At 52.6% G+C, this 19,618-nt stretch overlaps 6 protein-coding genes and 1 non-coding gene across 7 annotated transcripts; 3 read left to right on the top strand and 4 right to left on the bottom strand.

Annotated features, from left to right (window-relative positions):
- Positions 1 to 453: 453 nt before the first annotated feature.
- On the top strand, positions 454 to 2,102 carry G6M90_00g008570 (uncharacterized protein; the record flags this gene model as incomplete). Its single annotated transcript, XM_014694166.1, has 3 exons — positions 454 to 1,264; positions 1,351 to 1,563; positions 1,624 to 2,102. 3 exons carry the CDS (start codon positions 454 to 456, stop codon positions 2,100 to 2,102), a joined length of 1,503 nt encoding a protein of 500 aa, XP_014549652.1.
- A 791-nt stretch (positions 2,103 to 2,893) lies between these two features.
- Positions 2,894 to 3,493, bottom strand: G6M90_00g008560 (uncharacterized protein; the record flags this gene model as incomplete). Its single annotated transcript, XM_014694167.2, has 1 exon — positions 2,894 to 3,493. The coding sequence occupies one exon, from the start codon at positions 3,491 to 3,493 to the stop codon at positions 2,894 to 2,896; it is 600 nt and encodes a 199-aa protein (XP_014549653.2).
- A 2,909-nt stretch (positions 3,494 to 6,402) lies between these two features.
- G6M90_00g008550 (uncharacterized protein) lies at positions 6,403 to 7,158 on the top strand (the record flags this gene model as incomplete). Its single annotated transcript, XM_066129652.1, has 1 exon — positions 6,403 to 7,158. One exon carries the CDS (start codon positions 6,403 to 6,405, stop codon positions 7,156 to 7,158), a length of 756 nt encoding a protein of 251 aa, XP_065985913.1.
- A 1,508-nt stretch (positions 7,159 to 8,666) lies between these two features.
- On the bottom strand, positions 8,667 to 8,773 carry G6M90_tRNA00000003. Its single transcript has one exon. It is a non-coding gene; the product is annotated as a tRNA-Arg (tRNA).
- Positions 8,774 to 9,775: 1,002 nt separating this feature from the next.
- Positions 9,776 to 11,850, bottom strand: G6M90_00g008540 (uncharacterized protein; the record flags this gene model as incomplete). The annotated part of the gene is made up of 3 exons (XM_014694168.1): positions 9,776 to 9,857; positions 9,914 to 11,663; positions 11,721 to 11,850. The coding sequence occupies 3 exons, from the start codon at positions 11,848 to 11,850 to the stop codon at positions 9,776 to 9,778; spliced, it is 1,962 nt and encodes a 653-aa protein (XP_014549654.1).
- Positions 11,851 to 13,725: 1,875 nt separating this feature from the next.
- G6M90_00g008530 (uncharacterized protein) lies at positions 13,726 to 15,330 on the top strand (the record flags this gene model as incomplete). Its single annotated transcript, XM_014694169.1, has 1 exon — positions 13,726 to 15,330. The coding sequence occupies one exon, from the start codon at positions 13,726 to 13,728 to the stop codon at positions 15,328 to 15,330; it is 1,605 nt and encodes a 534-aa protein (XP_014549655.1).
- A 758-nt stretch (positions 15,331 to 16,088) lies between these two features.
- Positions 16,089 to 18,772, bottom strand: G6M90_00g008520 (uncharacterized protein; the record flags this gene model as incomplete). Its single annotated transcript, XM_014694170.2, has 2 exons — positions 16,089 to 17,453; positions 17,774 to 18,772. 2 exons carry the CDS (start codon positions 18,770 to 18,772, stop codon positions 16,089 to 16,091), a joined length of 2,364 nt encoding a protein of 787 aa, XP_014549656.2.
- Between the last annotated feature and the right edge of the window lie 846 nt (positions 18,773 to 19,618).

Genomic DNA, 19,618 nt, shown 5'->3' with positions numbered 1-19,618 from the left:
ATGATACGGAGTAGTATATCAGACGAGGAAAAGGCAGCCGTGGCCGTGCATGTCGGTCAGTCTTGCCCCGCCGACCCTTACGGTCTCGCTCGCCTCCCCACATTCTTGTGCAGTCGCAACCAAGTTCCACCACCTCCATTGACTTTAGCCACTTCAACCTCAAAGTTCAACCTGCTAGCTTGCGCTGCCAGGCAACCACTTTGGGAGAGGCCTTTTAATTTCGTTTTCGCCTTCCTCCCGTGAGTGACTTTCAACCATCCATACATCCATACATTGGACATCCCGTGACGCCGATCTAGGAGTATCTAGCAACGATGCGGTGCCAGGCTCCTTGTGCATCTAATCCACCGCCCTGTTCATCCTAAAGGAACTCTGATGACGCATGAAAACACGAGTCCATGAAGAGCAGACAAACGAACCTCCCAGGGACATTCATCGCCACATTCAACTTCGATGCAGACTCCGGAGAAGCGCCGCGGCGGCGGCGGCCACGCACTGCGCACCGGCTCCAGACACAACCACTCAACAGTGTCAACACCATCCACGTCAGGCACCGCCGCATCCAGCAACCCAAACTCCACCGGCAGCGGCAGCGGCAGCGGCAGCAACAGCATGCCGGCCATGCCTCCCCGCGCAGCAATGGTCAACAACAACGCAGCCGTGCCCGAAGACGCCCACGAAACCGCATCTAGCAACGCCTCTAGCGGCGGCGCATCCGTCACCGACAAGGACAAAGACGGCTCATCGGCCCCCGCGAGGTCAGCATCTATCAGATACACCGCCTCGTCCTCCAAGGAGAGGCAAAAGGAGCGCGACGCCGTGCTGGTGCGGGAAAAGGACGAGCGAATAGCCTATCTGGAAAGGGAAATGGGCATTATGGAGCGCGAGTTCCAGCGCGAACTGGACAAATTGAGTCAAAACGAGAGTGAAACGGCTACCTTTTGGCAGGCGAAGCATAGTGCCTTGAATCAGCAATACTTGCGGACAGATACGGAGCTGCGGCTGTTGCGGGCCGAGGTTGATGTGCGAGAGGCAGAGAGGGAGGAGTTGCGGCAAGGATGGGAGGTGTTGAGGAGGGAGCTGAAGGAACGGGATGACGAGATGAGAGGGCTGAGGAGCCAGATTCGAGGCTTGAAGGAGTTTGTGAGCACGAGTACAAGGACGGATGGACAGACGAGCGATGAGGTTTTTGGGGATGGTATGGCACGGTTGGGGAATGGACTGCAGAACTGGGTTATTACTAATTTCCGAAGGACGAGGCTGGGTAAGTTTTCTTCTCCTCGTCTCCGTCTTTTTTTTTGTGTCGTTGTTAGATTGCATGGCTTGCTGACATGGCATGGATCGTGATAGTCGACTTTGCAAAAGTGGACGAGGCAACGCTCGCTGAGCTCAGCGAACTCGTTCCCATGTATGAGGCACTTGCTCAAACTGTCAAGGTACACTTACTACAGTCGGTGGTGTCCAAAATCTTGGTAGAAATGGTCTTTGATACCTACTTCGTGGGCTTGTCGGATGACCAGACGCGGTGCTTTCGCCAGATGGAGGGGCTCTTGTCCTCTTTTTGTACGTCATGTTGTCTGCATGGCTTCTTTCTTAGTAGTTGCGACTAACAACATGCAGCAGCTACTGACGAGTCGGTGAATCAATGGCGAGCATCCACGCTCGCCCTTATTCGCCGCGACGCCCCTCAACTCCTACAATCTTCTACAACGGAATATGTCGAGAAGGTGATTTCTCGGATCAATCGTATATTAGACTCTATTACCGACAGCAGCACGTCATCCGCGCCATCACGCTCGGAAGCACGAGACTCAGCGCTTCGCGTACTGGTGAATAACTCTGTCGAACTGGCGAGGCTACTGGTGGCTCAGAAGGCCGTGTTGAGGGTGTACATGCCAGAGGTGCTCCCCCATCAACAGGTCATGTTTGAGCCGGAAACAATGGAGGATCTGGGAGACGAGGACGAGGAAGCTCTTGCCAGAAGGGAGATTTGGTGTGTTGTGTTTCCGGGGGTGATTAAGCACGGGGACGAGAACGGGGGCCGGATGCAGTTTCGAAATGTTATTGCCAAGGCGAGGGTCCTGTGTAGTCCCGAGAATTGACGGGCGAGAAGGGGTGAATTTCACGGTACTGGCTCATGGTAGACTTTTTTGATTTTTTTTTTCACGCATGGCAGAGAAGGCGTTGGGGTTCATAGCGATAGATTTTATTTACGCTTGGATATATCAAAGACAAGGCAATTTGTTTGCCGTTCAGCTTGCGGAGTTTTCTACCGTGAAACAATGTTTGCTCTGTTATTAGGTCAAAGTTGTGAACTGGCGTCTTGATTATTGCGGGGGACAAGGGCGTTTGGCCATATCAAGCGGCTTCTCCGCCAGCCCCCCGAGCAGTTTGAGAACTAGAGTCGTTTTGCGATATCGACGAGAATATCTGCCATGTTTCCTACGGCCTGAAGGGGGGGATTTCAATTCTCCATGGCCAAATATGCCCAAAGATCGCCGCTACCCTCCCTGTCTGAAAATCCGCACGCTCCGCTCTTTTGCTCCAAGGAGATCCTGGGGCTGTGTTCGCCAAACTCTTCGAGGCCGCACTTTGCGCATACGATTTGTAATTTTGCCGCAACTACACTGGTCTTTTGGGGCTGGTGCGTTCCCCGGGATAGCAAGGGGTATCATTGCAGGGTGCTGAAGAACAGGAATTTCTCGCTCGGGCACACTATTTGCTGTAGTTGTTCGGGCATCTTTTCCGAACCAGGGGGCCAGACTTGACGTGGTTGGATAGATGTATTCGAGGCCAAGGTCAGAGATGATAAGGACAGCCAGAGTCCAAGGTTCGTATCAGTCCTACAAGGGACTCCTCCGGTAGTCTCTCACGACAGGGACCCAAGGAACCCTCAATCGGGGTTTCTCGTAGGGTCCCAGGGCGAGGCTCTCCTCTCGGGCACGGCACTGAGCGTGCTCTGCTGCCCGGGCGTCATCTGGCCCGCGGACAAGTCGGGGGTGAGGGAACCGCTTGGCGGCGCCTCGGTCGACGCTCGAGTAGGTGGGCGATTTGCCTCTTCTCCCTCCATGACGCGCTTGCTGGGTTCCTTGGCAGTCTTGGGCTTGGGGTCGGCGCCAACGCTGGGCAGCTTGAGAGCATCGATGTGGCTCCGCTCAAAGGCCTTTGCGTAGGACAGGCGCGAGCCCGGCTGCGGTTGCGGTTGCGGTTGCGGCTGCGGCTCGGCGCGGCCAGATGGGCTTTGGTGTTGCAACTCTTGGTCGTGGTCGTGGTGGTCCTTGGAGGTCGCGGCTGTGCGCGAGCGCTTGCGCTTCCACCATGCCATGATTTTGGGCCAAGGCACGCCTAGCCAGCCAAAGAAGAAGACGGCTATGAGGGTGAGGATGACGATGACGGGGATGAGCACGGCAAGGTTGGGCCCGTCGTAGTCGTCGCGCTTGTGGAGGCAGCGGTTAGTGGCGACGGTAACTGGGACGGGCAGCGACGGTGTCATCATCTGGTACGCACTCGGGACTCGACACGATGACAGGTCCCGAGTGGCTGTTCTATTTCTTGGTGTTGGCTTCACTCTCGAGTCTTGGCGGCGGGCTCTCGACGGAGCGTTGTGTTTGAGCAGTACTCGGTAGCGCTCTGTTGACAAAAGAGGCGTGTTGGATATCGATATGGGTTCATACCAAGATGGAATCGTCTGGCAGGCAACTACGAAACAGGACGCAATATTTTGAGCTCGGGCCCGTCTTGAACGTACCTTCCCAGGTTGGCATGCAACTTGTGCAGTTTCTTGGACGGGATTGGCGTACAACCAGCACACAGCTGGCGCACTGCTGGCGCACAGCTGGCGTCCCGTCGACGGGTTAAACTGGTGTTACAAATAGTAGACGACAAGCATCCTCGTATCGCATCACGCGCTCGTGACCTTCAGCCCCCGTCTCAACCGGCCGGAGCATCTGCCCACTCCGCGGTCAATCTTCATTTGCCAGCACCTTCACAGGCTCCACGCGGCATTGCTTCGCCATCCAGACACAAACGCGGGGGATCCCAGCTGGCCCATGAACGCGTGGAAAACTCGGGCAAGATGTATTTTGACCTGCTGGACTGGACCAGACGCCAATACACCCAGTCGCTAGCTAGCATATTATAGGCAACACTGCGGCCATGACCAGATCCATTTCTCTGGCAGGCTCGCCGACTCGGCACCGCACAAAGTACCAGATGACACTTGCGCCAGACGAGACCTCAGACATCTCATCGGCTCCACCGTGCCGACTGCCGAATCGTGGAGTCGTCTCCGTATGTACCAGTCCGCACACAATAACGTCTTGTCCGGCTCGACTGAAGCGGCCCCATCCATCTATTACCCGAGCATCGCTCTCCTTCCATGTCTTCTTTTCTGCTGACATTGGGGAAAAAGATGCATCATTGTGGGTCTTTCCGACAAGCAAGCTTCAAAAGCCAACTTCCAAACTCAATGCCAAGCCTTCAACGCTACTAGCGTTCGCGTCATACTCTAGACGTTCGATAAAATATCCTCTGCTATCGTCTACAACCAGACCAGCAGCATAATGTGGATTGATATCAGCGTGAGCGGCCCGAAAAAACTTCACCTGCACGTGAGCAAGACAACGGTCTTCTAGCCAAGTCGAATATCCTGTTTTGAGTTTGAGCAGACTTCCAAATCGTGGTCACGGCGCACAGCCAGTTATAGACATATATATATAATTTGCCCCAGGAAATTGGCTCCATGGGAATCATGAACAACGCAAGTAATACTTTTGGAAAGCGCTTCTTGGCTTCAGAAACAGGCTTCGAGGATTCGCCGCGCTCACAGGTGCGACAGCAACTTTGAAGCGGACTACTACAGTTGAAGAAACACCTTGTTGAGCCGCCAATAGAGCGAGCATACCCTCTCACCAAACTCCCTGATGTCTGATTTGACATAACGAGGCCAAGAATCCTCATCCACGGCGCCTGCAGCGGGGCCACTACCTCTACCTCGAGAGCAGGGGTGCCCCCGGGTGCTGCTTGAGCCTCATCTCTCCGGGTCTGCGCGCTCCCCCTCATACCTCTCTCCCCGCTCTCTACTCAACTGGGCAGCTTTTGAACTTGCGCCGTGGCAGCTCTTTGCTGGTCAGCCAGCCAAGCCCAATCACAGTCTGGCCCGAGCTCGGAACCCTTGCCAATGCGACATGGCGGTTCAGAAATCACTTCTACTCCTCCGTACTTCATCGCCAAACTCAGCCTGCCCGAAAATCGATTCAGACCCATGACTCTCCATAGCGCCCTTTTGGAGACGTCTGTGGCGTTGGCGGCCCAGAGATTGCCTTGGTGTGTTTGTTCAACTGCCTTTGTTGTTTTCCAATACCTGGCGCACTGGCCACCCTCCACTCTCACAAGGACTTGACATGACTTTTATAAATATGTTGGAAAGCAGGCACCGCATGGCACCGGGCTGGTAGATTCGGTGAGGGCGTACTCTGTAATTCGCCGTTCCCCTTTTCCTGGGCATGGGATGAATTGGTGGTGGCACAGACATCACACCGGGGCTACGAAGCCATTGTGGTAGAGCAAACATGATATGTCTTCTGTGACACAACTTGGTTCCGAATAGCACACGTTTCTGTGTGAGTGCTTGATTTGACAGCTATAGGAGATGCTTCCTGTGCCTGCTCATAGCATTTGGGGCGGATATCCGGTTGACTGCGACGAAAGCCTTTGGTCATTTGGTGTGGTGTATGTCTCCTCCGATATCGCGACCAGGGCTTCATTTCAGTAAAATACCGGATGCGTCTCTTTCTTCTCCCAAAACGGTACTCGCTCCACCAGAGAGACGAGCTTCAGACCGTTGCATGTACTTGGTCAAGAGAATGGCCAAAGGTGGGTGAGAAAAGCTGGCAAAGCCCCCCACCACATATCATCCAGGTTTGCCGCCGGGGGCTTTTTTTTTTTTTCTTGCGTTGTTCAACCCTCACAGGTTGAGTTGAGATATTCGTCTGGCAGGTGGTCCTCTTGGACTATTCGTATTGCTCAGATTCTGCGAGCTAGGACGATCCAACGGGTCGATCTGCCAAAAAGAAAAGTTCCGCCGTCTCTGGTAACCCTGGCCTCTGGTCTAGACTGATCGGCGGGAGCACTGCGCGCACCAACATAGCGGTGGACCTAGAAAGGTCAATCATCCCGCACCAAATCATCAACGAAACCCGAGCACACATCTGTCTACACATCCACGGCTTGGTATTTCATTCCGAAGCAAACCATCAGGAGTAGAAGAACTCCGGGCTGCGAAATATACCGACTCTCCCTTCTGCTCACCATCAGTCCTACTCCCGGTAGGACTTTGATTCGTATCTGATACCCCACTCTTTGTCGTCGCGCAACGCTAGGGCGACAGCCGGAATCCACATCATGGCCTTCGATCCAGGAGAGATTGACGAACTAGTGGGCCGAGTACAAAGGAGTCGCGATACCCATCAGTTTCTCGGCTTTGGCCATGGTGGCGGACAATACTATCCCCAGGAGCTACTCATTGAGGAACAACGACCTCTGGGAGAGGCCCACACCGAGCGCGCTCCATCGTTGGCGACCAGTGCGACGCGAATGAGCTCAGCTTTTGACGCATTTGATCGTTCATCAGTATGTACCAGCGCCACGGCCCCTCCACCTTTATATGGTCCAGAAATGGTAGGGCGTCACCGTCCCGCGGTGCCGGATCCCATTCCGACAAATTTACCGTGCGAATTCAAGAACTTCTCTGGCTGCGATGTAGTCTTCCCCTCGAACAAAGTAAACTTGTGGATCCACCACATAATAGGCGAGCATCTGAACTGGTGCTGTCCCAAATTCAGCATTTGCTGGTTTTGCGACACCTACACGTTTGGGTCTCCTTCGAACCAAAGAGAAGAGATGTGTTTTCGTCAGAGACTGTACCATATTGCTGGCCATTTTGATGAGGGAATGACAGCAGCAAATATTCGGCCAGACTTCTACTTCCTTGATCATATATACAAGCGGCACTTGATTGATGAATCGACATTTGAATGGAATAGGTCGCAAAGAGAGTTTCCGAACCATCATTTACCGCGCGACTTGCGTTTCGGGGTCCGAGAAAGACCGGGTGAGGTCCACGTGGAGCATGCCAGATCAACCTGTCGAAGGCGTTAAACGATACTGACAGGATACTGCAAAAGCCGTCAAGGTAATTGATTCGCTCCCAGCAGTGCCGTAGCGCACTAGTTCGGTCAATTATGCTGTTTCGTTTTCCATTTTCTGACTCTTTGCTGCTTCAACGGGCTTAGGGATATGTCGCTCACTTGCAGGCAGCGCGTGTTGGCATCGGATGTGGTTGTTCTTCGCGGCCGGGCGACAGACGGACTGGACTTGGATGCGTTGCATGTTTCGGTAACAGCTCCGGACTCCCCCACCATGTTCGCCTAGCTCAACCGCGGCAAACCCGGCCGAATCCGGGATCGGTGGTGTCGAAGCTATTTGTTGCAAATTCTCCACTAATGGTTGATGGCGAGTCGGGTAGGCCTGAAACTCGACAAATCTGGGGCAAAAGTGAGGCTTGCAACACGTCTAGGCAGGGCTGACCCCATGGGTCGGTTGACTGGGACTTTCACGAGATGGGGTTTGGGATCTCGGCTTCTGTCGTCGACTTTTTCGCAGCTCGTTATTTGAATTTTGGCGTTTGATTCTTCGAGGGTTGGGATGTTGGTTCATATCATCTGGCGGCACTGTCCGACAAGCAGAAGACCACGGCGATAAGACCCTCCTGACACCGAACGGCAAGAGTATAAGCAAGCGTGACGAGTGGTGTATTGCTCGGTTCGTCCTGTTGGAGGTTTGTCGAGTTGGCAAGAAAGAATGAAACATTTTTCGTTTCTTAGCGTCTTTTCTTTCATTCTTTTTGTTTCGACGGGGATGAGGCTTGGCTCGAAGGGATGGGAAAGGGCGGAGCGGTCAAGTAGATTGTGCAGGCAGGCGCGGCCGCCGAGGCCTAGTTGCCAGGTAAGCGGGGGATTGGGTTTCTCACGATACTCCAGATTGTTTGTTTGTATCTCAGCATTGATACTAGCCATACGTTTTAACAGGTGATGGTGTTGACTTTTTGTGCCTTTTCTGTTGCGTGGAAGGCTCTGCTTTTCAGGGGCGAAGCGTTTTGAGAAAAGCCTGGCCGCCTCGACAGCGTACCAACGAAACTTGCCGTGACACGAGTCGCCTCACTCTGTGGGCGTAAGACAATTGCAACACACAAACTTCCAATTCGATCATGGCCCCCTGCAATCAACTGGCTGCTTGGCAGGCAGCCATCTCCATTAGTATCCCTGCTGCACGCAGTACACGCATGAACATTGACACCATTGGTCGTGGTGGCCTTGTTCGCCTCGGTGGCGACAGGGCCACGGCATGGCGAAAATGCTGATGGCACCGAAGAATGTCAACGTCAAATCGAGCAGGTACGCGCCCGTAGAAAATTCAGGGCAAACAAAGCCATTATGAAATTTGGTTCCTGCTTTTTTTTTCTTAATTAAAAACTCGTCCCCAATCTACAGAGTTTGCCGTTTTTGCCGACTCACCTGTTAACAGGATTCGTCCCTGATGATACCACACGTCGAACCAGCTTGTTCAGCATAGCAACACTTGATTTACACGGAACGAAAAAAAATATTTAGCCAGGGCAGGACTCGAACCTACACCTTCTGACTCCGGGATAATGATACTTTAATGATACTGGATCGCTTCGAAGTCAGACGCTCTACCATTGAGCTACCCGGCCTTTATTGGCCTTTGTTGGAGGATGTTAGTTAAAACTATCTTAAGTACTGACTATCCCCTCTGGTGTGTTGAGGCTCAAGTGGGGTCACCGGTCCCACAGTACCCCTGCAGGCAGCTAGTGACCTCGGATAACTTTAATAGCACCTAGATTGTAGCACATTATGATGTAGCGATTTGTATTAAGCATTCTTATAGTAACTTATATTATCACCTCTTTCATTAGCAGATCTATGTACCCTTTAGAATCTAGCTTCTAATTGGATACCCATCCCTACAGAGACCTGACTGGAGCCTTAACACACCAGAGGGGATTAGACAACCCTTCCTTGGTAAGTAGGAATGCCACCACTCTGCCAACCCCACGATCTAGCACGTACAATACCTACGCAGTTTTGGCCAGTGTCTCTCTCCAGATTTGAGGGAAACGATGCCACAGAAACCCAGTTTGGTCAAACTTGTATACCCTGGCACACTAGTGTACGCAGCCTAGCATGGGCAGGGTTAACCGACTTCTTCCACAGTACTTGTTGGGATATCTGCTGTGCTTAGAATCATGAGATTGATGAGACTTGTCGAACCAAAGTGGCAATTGAAAATCTGCTATTACACCCTTTCCAAGTTGGCCAACTTCGACCCAATCAGCAAATCGCCCTATAAACAGCATATTTGCTAGACGTGCAGTTACAAGGCCTCGAGAGTAGTTGTTTCTGCGTATGGGAGGGGTTTAGAGAGTTGCTTCGTTTTTTTTTTGGGCCGTCCTACAACGAGAACATTCGCGGGGCTCACAATCCTGATAATCCAGCTCTCATGCCACCAAAACTAGTCTCTGGGCCGGCGGTGTTCAAAGTTCTCAATCGACTTTTCGACACGTCCCCAGTTCTTATGCTACTTCATGTATGGCTACGAAAGAAACTAATATAAGTTAATGAGTATGCTGATCGTCCTATTGAGAGGTTCTTTCTGAATACATTATCCCTACAACGCACTTTGTGCCCTTTTCGCATTAAATGCCGTCACCCTCTGCCTCCGCAATCTCCTTGATCTCGTCCATGGCCGATGATACATCGGCATGGGGGCCTGCGCCCCTCTCTTCTTTAGTCCAAGCAGTGATGCATCAATCCATCTATACCTTGCTTCATACCTAACCCATCGCTCTAAGCCGGGTATATGAATCCCCAAACTAGGGAGTGCAAGTAATGTCAAAGTCGGAGTAGCCCCGTCCTCTGCTTTTGTTGCCTCAACACTATACAGCGCGGGTAAGGAGTATCGAATCTTCCCTGGGGCGTAATACTTGAGGATCTGCTCTAGCCGTGAACGTTGCCTCGGCGGCAGTGCTTTCCGGAAAGGCTTCGCATGGTGCGGTAGGAGAGGCAGGATGTGGAATCTTGCCGGCACGCAGGCACTCACTCGGATCCAGTATCGACCATCCCAGAGCTTGGCGGTTTTCCAGGTGCGCCAGTGACAATGGCGAGAAGGTTGGTCGTGTATTTCACTGACTAAGGGGGTGATACGATAATTGAGATAGCCGGGGAGTTTTCGCTCTGGTAACGGTTTTATGGATGAATAGGGAGCTCGCGATAGGAACCATTTGGTTGATGCGGGGCCGACAATGGGGTCAAAGACGACGCCGGCGATAGTGAATGCCTTTGGTAGCGATAAGTCTGGCTGAGAAGCAAGCTCTGGAAAGAGTCGGTCAATGACATTGTCTAGGTTCGCTAACGGAGGGACACTCATGTCCGGGGTGACGAATTCAACCAGTTTGCGGATAGCGATGGCTGCAATGAGTCGCGAATGGGGTTTGCGAGCCTCATCTCTTGGCTTAGAAAAGAGACGCCGCCAATGTGCGTTGTTCGACCTGAACGACGCAAGTTCAATAAGTAGCGTGCCTGCGTTTGGGTCAAAATCATGTATGACAGCTTCACGCATCAACCAGCGTCGCGCCTCAGCTTCTTCCAGCCTTGTACGACGCTTCGCTTCTCGCGACATGTCGAGGATTGCTTCCTTGCGGAGTTCAGGTGGAAGTAGGCTATGATTCATGTGTCGAATGGCATTTCTCGGCGTGAGAGTCGGGTCAGCATTTGTTGGGTCTTCGAACCACTTGATCTTGTTGGCCTCACAGGTGGCAATGAGCCTATCCTTATCAAACTCCAGGAGCGGTCGGTATATCGTGATGCCACCATCTTCGCAGTTTAATGGGGTCAAGTACGGCACACGCGAGTCTACATCGCGTATGATGTGACCTGGAAAGTGGGCTGACAAATCATTAATACCAAGATAGTGCTTCAGTCGGTCCCAAGGCTGGATTTCCCAATCATCCTTCATCATCCACCTCAGGCGCTTCATTTCCTTGTTGGGGGGTTTGAAGCTTAAATACGGATGTTGGGCCGACTGATCATCCAACAAGCCGCTCTTGTAGACGCCATGCAAATCGTAGCACTCCGGGATGGCATTGGCCTCTCGTATCCCCTGGAACCCACGATATTGATGGCCACTCATGTAACGCATGAGAACAGTTTCGTACTGGTCGTCCCGATGGTGGGCAAAGAATAAACTGGTGGCATTGAGGTAGCGGCAAGTTGACCCAAGCATGCGGTACCGCATTGTTCGCGCAACACTCTCCATGTTTGGGAGACTACTCGGATCTTGGCCATGTCGGCTTACATCCTTCCAGTTGAGAGGCTTAGTGACTGCTTTGAGACCCAGCTTCTTGAGCTCCTGTGCCACCTTGACTGCCTCGAGCGTGCTCCCTGGTCTCAATCTATGATCAACAATGACGCCAAAAGCACTTTCGGTCGGATTGTCTGCAATTTTGATGCCTCGGTGTGCTCTTATGAGGTTGGAGAAGAGGAAGGCCATGGCCATGGAATCCACACCGCCGCTGATGGCAAGGGCTGCCAAAGACCAGTTAGCATTTCATGTTTGGCCATGTTTGGAGGAAGATGGCATACCAACTCGCCGCGGTCGTGCATATCGGACTGCTGGGAAGCGTGGAGGACAGACGGCCTCGACAGCATCCCGAAACTCCGTCAAGGAGATGGGCTTGGCGCCATGATGAAGGACGCGAGTCGGAACGCTCATTCCATCGCAGGTTGCGGCAATGGTGCAATTGTGAAATGTGGGCAGCGTTCGAAGTTGTCGAGTCACAGCTATTTGACAGCCGGATTCCGTTGACAGAGTTTGGTCAGTGCGGCCTCGCCAGGCCAGATGTGAGGCTGCAAGGCATTACTGGGAAAATATGATGTGTGAGGACGGTAGTTGGCGGTTGGACGTTGAACGTCGCTGGTACCATTGGGACATGGACCTTGTCGTGTGGGGCCAGCCAGAAGTCAGGACCCCGAATGTCGCTTAAGCTCCCAGACTAGTTGTTACTCCGTACTCACAACCAAGTAGCTTGAGCTCTGGATATCAGTTGACCAGTCTTTGCAGTCCTGCATAGTCAGCGTCAGCTGAATTGCATGCTCCGTCCACGCCTTGTTCTTTGCGTCTGGCCTCTGATCAGGGCGCCACAGTAGCTACCCCTTGCCTCTCTGGAAGATGCCATGCACGAGGGTCAGGTGTAAGTTGTCACAAGGCACAAGATATGGAGGACTGGTGAGGCGCGTGTGTTGGCATTGGATGAGATGATAATGGTCAGCAAGTCAAGGAATTTTTCCCAGAATCCCCCTTTTGCTCACGTCTGCTGCATCTCTGACACCGTCCGGTAGTTGTCACTGCAAAAGCCATGCTCAACGTTGATTCTCGTCCACACTTCCGTGAGGCCTCACAAGCAAAGCGAGTCTGACTGCACCCATTGGCCACCAGACAACAGGCACTTGCATGCAGCTTGATGCACCTTGCAGCGGCAGGCGGGCCAAGCAAAGACTGTGGGCCAGTAGATGCGTGGCCCCGTTCGTGTGGCAAAAGCTGCCAAAGGGAACAAATGGGAGGGAACGGCTGGAATGAAACCATCACGACTGTGGCCGGCAAGCTCACGCATGCAGAGGTGTTGACGGCAGTTGCCTGGCCGCTCGCTCGCCGCTCAATCTCCATCGCTCCTGCCATTTGTTCGCCACGAAAGCGTGCTCCAGAGCCTAGCAACCCAGCTCGGTCCTTCCTTGCCAATCCAGACTACCTGCCTGTAATCAGTTACGACCTGACTTAAGTTGGCCTGTTATGTTATTCCCTGTTCCCTGTTTGGGACCACGAGGCAGTCGTTTCTCTTCTCTTCTCTCCTCCTCTCATCTTTGCCATCATGGGCCATGGCTGCACCCAGTCCGTGATCTGTGGGCCTTGCCCTGTTTAGTTGCCGCAGCTTTGCACTTGGGCGACTCGCAAGTCGAGTCTGGTGTGCCTCGCTATTCCTTGGACGAGCATTAAGCGTGCATCAAGCTCCACGAGCACCTCGAAGCCGGTTGGTGCCGGTCATACTAATGCTCGCTGCCCCGACAAGATCAAACTCCAACCGACCATCCGACATCCCATTAGCCATCCAGCGACCATACACCACCGCACACCACTCTCCCTACGCGCGCATACACACGAGAGGCAGACGCAGGACGCGAGCCTTCCGCCACCCAAGACACGGGGCTCACATGTCGCTTGACTTCTGTTCGCAAACCGGCGTGTGTTCTAGCTCCCCCGCTTGGAGCATCGCAGCTTACAATTTCCACCTCCCTGCCGACTCAGTCCAGCCTCTGCCGTTATCCCTTTCGCAAGCATCGGCATTGTCATTTTGCCGTTATACGCACCCGTGCAACCATCGAGCTTCGCCTGGGCTCATTTCACAACCGCTGTCTGTACATCCCTCCGTCGCGTTCGTGAAAGTTCCTGCAGACCGAGGTGCGCCAACTGCTCCACCATCTTCATGCTGGCTGTCATGACCACACAACAACGCCGAGCGCGACTCCCCTAAGCTCATCTTTTGGAATCTTCGCACACACCATCACACACAGATACAGTCGCCCGTCGCCGCTCATGGTGTCCCAACCAGACCAGCCCTCTTCAGGCTCCAACACAGCTTCCAATGTCTCATCACGTCGTGGACACCAGTATTCTTCTGCATCTGTCGTCTCGCGACCATCGCTCTCCCGCACCAAGCGATACAACCGTTCACACACTGGCGGTCGTTCCTATGCTCCTCAGAATGAATTTCCCGTTTTTGCGCACAGCGGCGATGTCGAGATCCTCATCCGCCTCGGGGCAGGTGCTGACACCACTACGCAACGCTACCTCCTACACCGGCACACCTTGACAAGGTGTAGTGGATTCTTCGAAGCGAGTACTTCCATGGAGTGGTCCAAAGCGCGGCCACTGCTGGCGGGAGGTAATGAACTGGCCCGTATCGGTGAGGAGCCGCCGTCTACGTTGGACAGCAGTGACTCGGACCGGTTCGCTGTTAGTGGTGTTCCTGGATCTGGTGGTTCGGCCCCAAGAAAGAGGTGGAGGTATGAACTAGACAGTGGTGTTGGCGAGGGCGATATTCCCATGTTGGTTCAAAAGGAAGAGACAACACCGTCAGAAGACTCGCATCCGTCATTTCCTTCACTATTCGGCTCGGCTTCTGGGTCGAACACCAAGTCCGCTTCGCGATCAAAACATGGCCCACCCACCACCAACCATGTCTCCTTCTCGCGCTCTGTTGCCAACCTAGCGGTGACTCCCAGCATGTCCCAGGAAGACGAAGACCTCCTACGCGACTACGATAACCTGTTTCGCATATTTTACAACTACTCCCCTGTGTTGGATGGTGTGAATGTCGCAGATGCCTATGTCCAGTGCAAGTCGCTCCTAGCTCTGGCTGACCAGTACGACGCTTTGGCCGTGGTCGGGCCTCGGGTCGACCACCACTTGCTTCAGTTCCAATCCCGGCTATGGAAGCAAATCGCGAAATACCCGATTTCGTACCTGCGCCTGGGGTATCTTGCTCGAAGCAAAGTTATTTTTCAGGAAGCCCTGATTCATGTTGTTGGCCAATGGCCGGTGGGGGAGCGCAGTATTCGTGCTGCGCTTCCCGATGTTGTTCTCGACATCATCGAGGACAAAGTAGACGAGCTTGAGGAAATCATCAGCCGAGTAGAGGGGCGTCTCTTTCGGCTCACTCTCACCGGTGCAAAAGGAGAGCGTGTCACTCCTGGGAACAACTACCTCGATTGGCTTGTGGTGAGTCTCTTCCGTCAATGGCTTGCGGATAACACATCTCCTCAGCCATCACCTGAACGACATGGCAACAGCCGAAGCAGCAACAACCCTCCCGCTCCACCACCGCCGGTCCCACCACTGACCTCTATTGGGCGGGCCTATCGGACCCTGGGGTCTGGAAACCCAAGCACATTTCTTAACCATGAGGACTGCAAGAGGTTCTTGAAACTCACACCGGAGCTGTATCGTCGTGACAACCTACGCCGGTTCGAGAAACGCATGGATGAAATGAAGGCCATGGCACGAGACCTTGTTCGTCCCCTTCTTGGAAGCGGGCTAGAGCTCGACTTGGCCGGCCCGAGCAGGACCTCTGAGGGAATAAGCTACCTGACTTGCACGGCTGTAGGCAACCGTGATCTCCCATGGCCTGTAGAAGGATAATTCCGGCGTCTCTATCGCTAATCAGATGCCCGGATGATCAAGTGCTCGCCTTCTTCCCTCTCTTTTTTTTTAGGATCTTGCATTTGCTGCTTTTACTTTTCCCACTTTTGGGTAGCCAGCATCTCTATATCCAAACCTAACGACAGATATATATATCATCAGCATGAAAATAGTGTAACCAGCTGCCCAAGGGGCACATTTGTTACATACGCTATAATTACTTACCAGGATACCCTTTCCAGGCTGAATCTCTGTTTCTATTTTTTTTTACATTTTATCCATGTCACTTTAGCAATGTCTGTATATGTACATAGAGGGCTGTGCCTGCATTGGGATGCAAAGCTGCGATAGGAATATGAATATGATTATGAAGATGCATGAATAATGACAGTATAATTGGGACACAAATTGCAGTTTAATTTCTTGTTTTGAGAGCGGTGTCAGTCTTGGAGATGATCAGCTGGTAGTGACCGGGTGATGTGCCATGTTCATGTCCGAAATGGCATTACGTTGATGATGACGCAGTCGCAGCTTACAACTCTCAAAGACATATTTGGATTCACCACCAGGTACAACAAGCCTTGCGACTTCATAAGATACTAGGTATTCCACACTAATCTCATAGACAACACCAATAGCTCCTATATTCCCATGCTTGCCACATCATCGTGTATACAGCAGTACCTACGTGCTGTACACTTTCAGTATCAAATTTCCATTCATATTACTTCAAATCCTAACCATGATTTGTTTTCAACCTACTCCTTGCCAACCTGAAGCCGCACGGCGCCAGACACAGTACCCATCTTTATAAATGACGCGCCATCGCCTTTTTCGCCCTCTACAATCTTTCCGAAGCCACGACTTCGTCGAGTAATCCTGACACCTTGACCAGACACGGAAATATCTCCAGACATGCTCTCGGCGCGGAATTTCCCCACCCAAGCAGCGGGATAGTAAAGCTTGAAATCACCACTAATGGAAGAATGCTTGCTATCAAAGTTGTAGAGAGCTGGGCGGCCGGTTCTGCGAATTTCAAAGTCTTTTACGTGGGACTTGGCGTTGTCAGATAGCTCCATTGCCACCGCTTCGTAAATATTGACATTGGTAAATCCGCTCTTGGTGTCAGTGCTGAAGCTCGTCTTATCGGAGCTCTTGGTGACCAAGGGCAGCACGTTGAGATTCAGGTCGCCAGAAACAGAGCCAATCTTGGCGGAAGATGTCATGACAACGGTGGCGGTGATGCCTCCGGATGTCGTGCCAATCTCGACCTGGTAATCGCGGGGTGGGATCTTCTTTCCTAGCTTTCCACTCCTGACAGTAGATGTCAACGGCTCCTCAAGTTTGACATCCCCGGAGATTGATTCAACCTTGAGCGTAGCTTGGTTGCCGGATTTCTTGTCAGAAGCCTTGGGGGCAACTTGGGCTTCAACATCTCCAGAAGAAGACTTGACCTGAAGAAGATCATAGAGAGGGAACCAGCCCTTGATGTTGCCACTGACAGTCTCAATGATGATTCGTCGCGATTGTACCGAGTATGGCGCGACATCGTCGTCGATATTACTGGCGCGGGGAGTGTTGACGTCGCCAACAACAGTTTTAATGGTGGGACCGTCCACGACGCCCATAACAAGGCCCTCAATGATGTCCACGTCAAGATGAACAAGGTCAAGTTTAAGGTTATCAAGATAGGCATTGTGAGGCACATAGACAGTGACACGCATTTGGATGCAAGGGGTAGCACCGGAGTAGTCCCACCAGTCAAGAGCCCGGGGAGAAATAATTTCGATGGATTGATGACCATCGTCCACGTGAATCTCGGTACTGGGTCTTAGCCTCTCATCATTAGAGATGATCTCAATCTCGACACTGCCTCCTGATTCTTTGGTTGGGCGAAGTAAGAGTTGTCCAGAAACATTAGGCTGACGACCTCCCCTGTAGCCGTTTCTCTCCAGTCTCTGTACAATGTCCAAAGAAAAGCCACTGCCGTACTGAAGCGATGTAATAGACTTGTCAAATTTGTGAGGCGTGTTTCTGCAGGAACCACTGGGCCTCCACTCAAGATCACGTTCGCCACCCATGCCTGGTTCTTTGACTGGGTCGTTGTCGATAATTTTAGGGATCTAGAGACGGACAAATGAGCCAGTTAGCAAGGCAATTATGTGATGATGAGCATATGTGGTCGGAGGCGGGACGGATGATGTCCACATGTAGTTGTGTAGGTGATTTGTGTTTCAATGTGTGGGTGTGGGTGTGCTTGTGTGTGCTTGTGTTCAGGGACAAATAGGCAGGTTTGGCAAAGTCGAAGTTGGGTCTTGTATGTGAGCGCCAAATGTAGTAACACCCCATATCGCTGCATTTACAACTGAAATATGACTGACTGGCCGTGTGAAAGGGTTGGGCAGCACAGGCCGTTGCGACATGAAGCTCAAGCTTTACTCACTTTGGAATGTTGAGATCCGCCGCTGCTCAAAGATATACTTCCAAAGATGGCAAAGAAAATAGATAAGACGACAGCAATGCCAAGAAGTGTTCGAATATTCTTTCTGGTGTTGGGAGAATGAACAGCGTTTTTAACTCGCTGCCATCGAGAGGCAGGGGGGCCGTTGGGTGAGCCCCCCATAGACTCAGGCTGACGAGGCAGCAGTGCCTGATGTTCTTCAGGGATGCCCATTGTGTCCTGATTGACGTCCGGGTTGACGTTGTTGCTACCAGATGAGGGAGGTGCAAATGTCCGGTAGTCTTGGGAATGGCCAGCCGAGGGTGATGATGGAGAGGGTGAGTAGGCAGGTGGCGCGTCCAGATGGTTCTGATGATGCGTCTGAGACTGAGGCGTGGGCTGATTTAAGGAAGTTGACGTTGCTGAAGCTGCTGTCTCGAAGGGAGTGTGAGAATAGGGGAGACGGGTACTGTGGCCGGTGTAGAGAAGGGGGCCGTCTTCTTCGACGCTACGCCTGTGATGATGGAGGGGCGAGGTGACGACTGTAGGGCTAGCTGGCGTAGCTGTTGTCGTCTGGTTATTGCCCATGTACGTGTCCAAGGAGGCAGACGCACCGTGGTGCATTCCTTGAGATATGACGTTGCTTCCCATGTGTGGTGTGAAGGCTGCTTCAGGAGAGGCCTGACTGGCGCCGTTATTTATCCAGCGCTCCTCTTCGGCCTCCTTTGCCTTTGCAGCGCTCTCATGCCGCAATGTGGGATCTTCGACAAGGACATTGGGCACGACAGGTACATGGGATGATGTGCGTTGCGGTCGCTGCAGCTGGTGATGCTGCTGCCATGTCACGGCGGGGTGTTGCTGGTACGGTCGGTCGGGGACATGGTGAGAAGATGACGCCGCGCCCGAGGACTCCGACGCGTGGAAGTAGCCGTCAGTGGGTGACAAGGCTTCATCACGGTTCTCATGGTCGTCACCAGCAGCGGAGGCGGCGTCGTGGCCCATGTCGGAGTACATGTTGTCAGCGTACGGAGCTGGCATGCTTTGCGGCTCAGATCAGGTCAGGCCAAGCCAGTCCCAGTGGCAGGCCACTCGAAATTGTTCGGGCACGGGATGGAGACAAAAAGGGATCGAAATTGCAGTCGTAAGTTGTCGACTAATGCAGCGGGAAGAAGGGAAAGGACTCGGGAGGGGGAGTCAGAGTAGAATAAAGCTGACGATGTTGACTGTGATTCGGGGTGTATCTGGGGAAGGCGCTTTGCTCGGGCGCGACTTCCAAATTGGAGCAACCAGTCCGTTCAACACCTCCAACGGTTTGAATGCTTCGAATATCGCTTGCAGCCGAATGTAGGTCTTGAATCTGTCCTGAGCGTGTCGGTCTCGGCCTATGTGTACGAGACGCTGAACCTTCAGGGCCGGAAACTCGAATATCCGTCCAAATGTCAGTAATGGGCGGGAGGGCAACAATCCAGCGTGTCCGGCAAAGTAGCAACGCCTTTACCCTTCAACCAGCACAAGACAGCCATGAAGGTGTCGCAAAAAACAACCGCATTCGAAAAGCATGGGGGTAAGCAAGACTAACACCCCTAAGAACTCTTCCGGGTTCTTTTGTCTAGAGCAATCCTGTCGCCTTATGACCCCACGTTGGCTGACTCTTGACTGCAGACGACGTAGTACTACAGTCGACCCCAGACCCCAACAAAACACCATCAATTTCTCCAGACGGTTTCCATATTAACAACGTCGATGCTAGCCAAAGCCGCAATTCTAGACGAAAGCATCTTTTTAATTCATCTCGACCATCCGAATAGGTATTCAAATAGTACCAATTCGGTATATCTGGTAATCATA

Source organism: Metarhizium brunneum, chromosome 1 (genome assembly GCF_013426205.1).
Source record: "Metarhizium brunneum chromosome 1, complete sequence".
NCBI classification, from domain to species: domain Eukaryota; kingdom Fungi; phylum Ascomycota; class Sordariomycetes; order Hypocreales; family Clavicipitaceae; genus Metarhizium; species Metarhizium brunneum.
The sequence above is the reverse complement of the archived record's forward strand: the minus strand, read 5'-3'. Positions and strand labels throughout refer to the sequence as shown.